A 4,431-nucleotide genomic window follows, 5' to 3' on the forward strand; every position below is an offset into this window, starting at 1 on the left:
CACTGTAATGTAGATATTCCTTCTTCTTCCAGAAAATTTTGTATTGCTGCTGTTTGATGAGGAGGTGCGTTGTCATGCATAAACAAAAATTCATTGCCTACTGCATCTCGGAATAGACGTATGACAGGATTTAAGACTTCCTCGATGTACACAGCACCAGCGACTCTTCTCTTCAGAACCAGCAGTGGCGTCCGTGTACCACTCATAATACCACCCCAAACCATAATACTGCCACCTTTAAATGGGACACGCGGTTGGACTGTTTCTAGTCGGGCTTGTCGTTCTGGAGCCCTCCAAACCAGTGTTCTTCGCGAATCAGATACCAAGCCAATTTTTGACTCATCAGAGAACATCACGTTATTCCAGTTAGGACCATGATGCACCATTTCTCTAGCACATTGCAAATTTACCGCATTTAGTCTGCGTGTTATTGTTTTCCGTGAAATATTCAGTCCTTGAAGCCTAGAAATTTCTCTGGATATACAACTTGTAGATTCCAGACGATTTCCTCGGGTTATCAATGTTATCTGCCGGTCTTCTGCTGTTCTCCAAATATCTTCAAACCATTCATAAACAGGGCACCTATTGAGCCAGAAACAAAATTTCCTTATTTTACATTCGGGAAAAAGTAAGTCATTGGACTAAGACATAATAACTTCAGTCAGCCGGGAACGGATATCGGCGGCGTCGACTGGCGACGCGATCCTTTTCATTGTTTCCCGTAGGATTATTCGGGGTCGAGCGCCGAAAGGTAACACCATGTCGAAGATTTAGCGAGAAATTATTATCAATTTGTACAGATTATCAATCGCACTCACCTTTGTTGACATGGAGCAGTACCTTCAGCCAGTGCCGGTTTAACACAGTCTGCCGCCCGGTGCTGATACGGATGCCGCGCCCAGGCTCAAAAATAGTTCTTAACTTTATTTCAATTCAACAAAACATATTTTGAATACAAGTTTATTAAAATAAAAAAAAAACAATTACAACTTTTTTTGGTTTCAAACTTAAATGAAAACTAACAATATACAAGGAAAAAATTAAGGGCGAACTTCACAAAGTAAAATAAAAGTTTACTTAATAACATTCAAACAGGTAACATTAGGTAGGTAAGCAAATACCTTTACTATTGAAAAGCTTGTTTTCTTGATTTTACTGAAGCGAAGTTTTCGATGATATCAGTTATATTTAATTCATTTAACAGGTCCTCGTTAATGGATAAGACTGCTAAGGAGTTCAAATTTTCTTGGGAAATTGCATTTCTTAAGTAGGTATTTACCCTTTTTAGTGTCGAAAGAGAGCGTTCGCCACTTGCATTTGCGACCATTATGGAGAAAAAAATACGCAGGCAAATATTAACGTTTGGAAATGAAGATATTAATTTATTTTCGTATAAAGCCTGTACCAATTCTAAAGGAGTGTCTATTTTTAATTGGGGAAGAGACGTTAACAAATGATTTAAATGAACACATTCTTGGGGAAAATACTCGTCCAAATCCTCCTTGTAGTTTTGGTGTAATTCGGTTGCCGATCTGAAAATATCTTCATCTTCCGTAGCTTTTAGTTTAAACAAAAATTCAAATGCTCTTGAACAAGATTTATAACTATCAGATCGGCGAATAATCTCCGACTTAAGATTGTCTATTATACAAACATAACATTGTGTTCGCATTTTTTCTTTTTGGCTTAAGCTTGCCTCCGAATTCATTTCTCCTAATTGCAATTGTTTTTGATAATCCTCTTCTCAGCATAATTTTCGTTCCCTGTTAACAACATTCCTAAGACCTCGTAGTGATCAAAACGATCACGTAAGAAATCAAAGTAATCTGCTAAAGATGATAACAGATGAGCGGTTGTGCTTAAATACATATTTTCCTTTTGTACTGATTTATTCACTTCATTAACCCTTTGTAAAACGCCAAGCCAAAATGATAAAATTATTCCGTTTTCCAACAAATCAAGTTTTTCGGATAGAGAAGCTGCTTCAACTCTTACTATGTTTTTCTCATTTATATCCGTTGATATTCCAATCAAACATGTTTTAATCAAACCGTAATTGCTTTTTAACGCTTTTACGGCATCAAAACGAGAAGACCAACGGGTTGTATTCACTCTCTTAGGTAACAGTGTCTGCCCCGACTCAGCCGAATCCTTTATTGCACGAGACAATAACTCCCACCTATGTGTAGACACGGAAATAAAATTGTAGATAGCTTGTACCAACATAAAAAAAAGATGTTGCTTCCAAACAACAATCTGCTGCATTTTGGACAACCAAATTTAAAGAGTGAGCAGCACACGGCACAAAGATAGCTAAATCATTGTAAGCTTTAATACGTGCTCGCAAACCAGAATACTTTCCACTCATATTACTGGCATTGTCGTAAGACTGGCCTCTACAGTTCTTAATATCTAATTTCAAAGACTCTAACATCCCAATAACTGTTTCCTCAAGTTGTTGTGAGCTATGCCCAGTGTTTTTATAAAATCCCACGAATCTTTCCACGGGATTCCCTTTATTGTCACAATATTTCAAAATCACTGTAAGTTGGTCATGGTGTGTTATGTCAGGTGTTGAACCTACACTTATAGAATAGTATTTGTTTGCCTTAATTTGTCTCACAATTTCATCAATGACTCGATTGGATAAAATATTCAGTAATTCGTTACATATATCTTTTGATAGATATGACGTTTTGCCCTTACCTAAATTTGCTCGTTTATTAATATGATCTTTCAAAAATGGATCATATTCTGACAATACATAGTTACAATAAACCTAAGTAGTCTCCATTCCGTTTTTCGCTAATTCTTTCATAAGTACCTCTAAATGCCAATTCCCTGGTAGCCAGAAACTTTATTACACTTATGATTCTTTCTAGTACTTTCACCCAATATTCTTTCGCAGTGCTAATTTCCTTTTCGAGTTCTACATCAACTCTTCCTTGCTTTAATAAGCGAGTCATATACATTTTCAGATTATCTATATGATCATTGGATCTTTCATGTTCGTCTAATCTTTCCTTACTTTTATTCCATAATGAAAATCCTGTTTTAAATTGGTTCTTTTTATTTCCAAATAATACACAATAAAGACAAAATATATTGCCAGTGCTCTCGGAGTAAATTGCCCAATCGCGGCGAACCACTTCTCCATTAACAAGTCTTTTATAAAATATTTGCTTACCGGCATACCTGTGTTGTTCCCCGAAATTTCTTTTTGACATTGAAAAGTCCATATCTGTAAGATTCTGTTCGACCCATTTTTCTAGAATCATTTCTGCATAATTATGGGAATCTTGCCAAAGTGCCGGATCTTTAAAATTAAGTAAATCCTGTTTTGGATCTGAAAAGAAATAAAAAAAAATTATTTGTCATTGTCCTGTTTTATTTACCATTTGTAAAGGCACCGTTATCTTTTTGCATTTTAGCCTCGTTAAAAAAATTTAAATATGCCTTACCCGAGTTACTGGTGGTTGCTTCTTCATATTCTAATACTTTTGAAACAGGTGATACTAAGTGCTCTGGCTCTGGCACTAATTCTGAAGTCTCCAAAATAAGTTCATGTGATTTATCACTAGTAGCACTAGAACTACTACCGGGTTGGGAAATATTTGTAGTGTCGTCTTCTTGATTTCCATCAGGTTTAAAAAATGCTGTCATTTTGGGTATACCTTTCAAAATTTTATTTTGTCTTTCTTGCTTTTCTTGTTTCCTTTTATGCCAGAAAGATCCAGGTTGTTTCCGCCCTTCCATATTTTTCTATTGAATATTGATTATATTAATGTTTAATTTACAAATTATAATTACCTATACAGTTTCAAATGTAAGTCAAACATCTTACCTTAGTTTAGTTGTACGTTTGTAAGTATTTCTATTTCTACTCGTATTTATACAACTGCCTGGTCTGTATTAATAGGATAGAACAAATTTTACTAATCAACTCTACCGACCTACGCCTTATTATTTTCTGGTTCAAGTAGTAAGCAGTTTCTGTTTTGTTATTTCGGTGCGGCGCGCCGGCCGGCGCCCGTCAGGCCGTCTGCCAACCCAAACGTGTATTTTGCGGTTTTCGCACATTATTCTTAATATAAGCTGTAGAATGATATAATTTTACGGCGCGCGGCATGTTTGTACGTTATCTGACATTTAGATAACATAAACTGAGCACAGTGCATAAACCATATAGGTACGTCGACAATAATTTATTTATAAATTATTGTTAAGTTTTCAAGTTAATGATAAAACAGAAAAAATTTTATTATTATATCATGTGGATTGTATGCAAATTTTATTTTACCATAATCATATAATTTCGGAACAGCACGCGCTTCGCGCGTACCGCCCTAGAACCTTCAACCGCCCGGTGCTACAGCACCCAAAAGACCCCTGGTTAAACCGGCGCTGCCTTCAGCTTGATGACGGAAGCCG

At 36.1% G+C, this 4,431-nt stretch overlaps 1 protein-coding gene across 1 annotated transcript; it reads right to left on the reverse strand.

The window, feature by feature from the left end:
• Positions 1–1,083: 1,083 nt before the first annotated feature.
• LOC126878686 (zinc finger MYM-type protein 5-like) lies at positions 1,084–3,559 on the reverse strand. Its single transcript, XM_050641547.1, has 2 exons — positions 3,462–3,559; positions 1,084–3,346 (listed from the first exon to the last, which is right to left on the reverse strand). The coding sequence occupies exon 2, from the start codon at positions 3,276–3,278 to the stop codon at positions 2,769–2,771; it is 510 nt and encodes a 169-aa protein (XP_050497504.1). The 5' UTR covers positions 3,279–3,346; positions 3,462–3,559; the 3' UTR covers positions 1,084–2,768.
• Between the last annotated feature and the right edge of the window lie 872 nt (positions 3,560–4,431).

This window comes from Diabrotica virgifera, chromosome 10 (assembly GCF_917563875.1).
Source record: "Diabrotica virgifera virgifera chromosome 10, PGI_DIABVI_V3a".
Lineage (NCBI taxonomy): Eukaryota > Metazoa > Arthropoda > Insecta > Coleoptera > Chrysomelidae > Diabrotica > Diabrotica virgifera.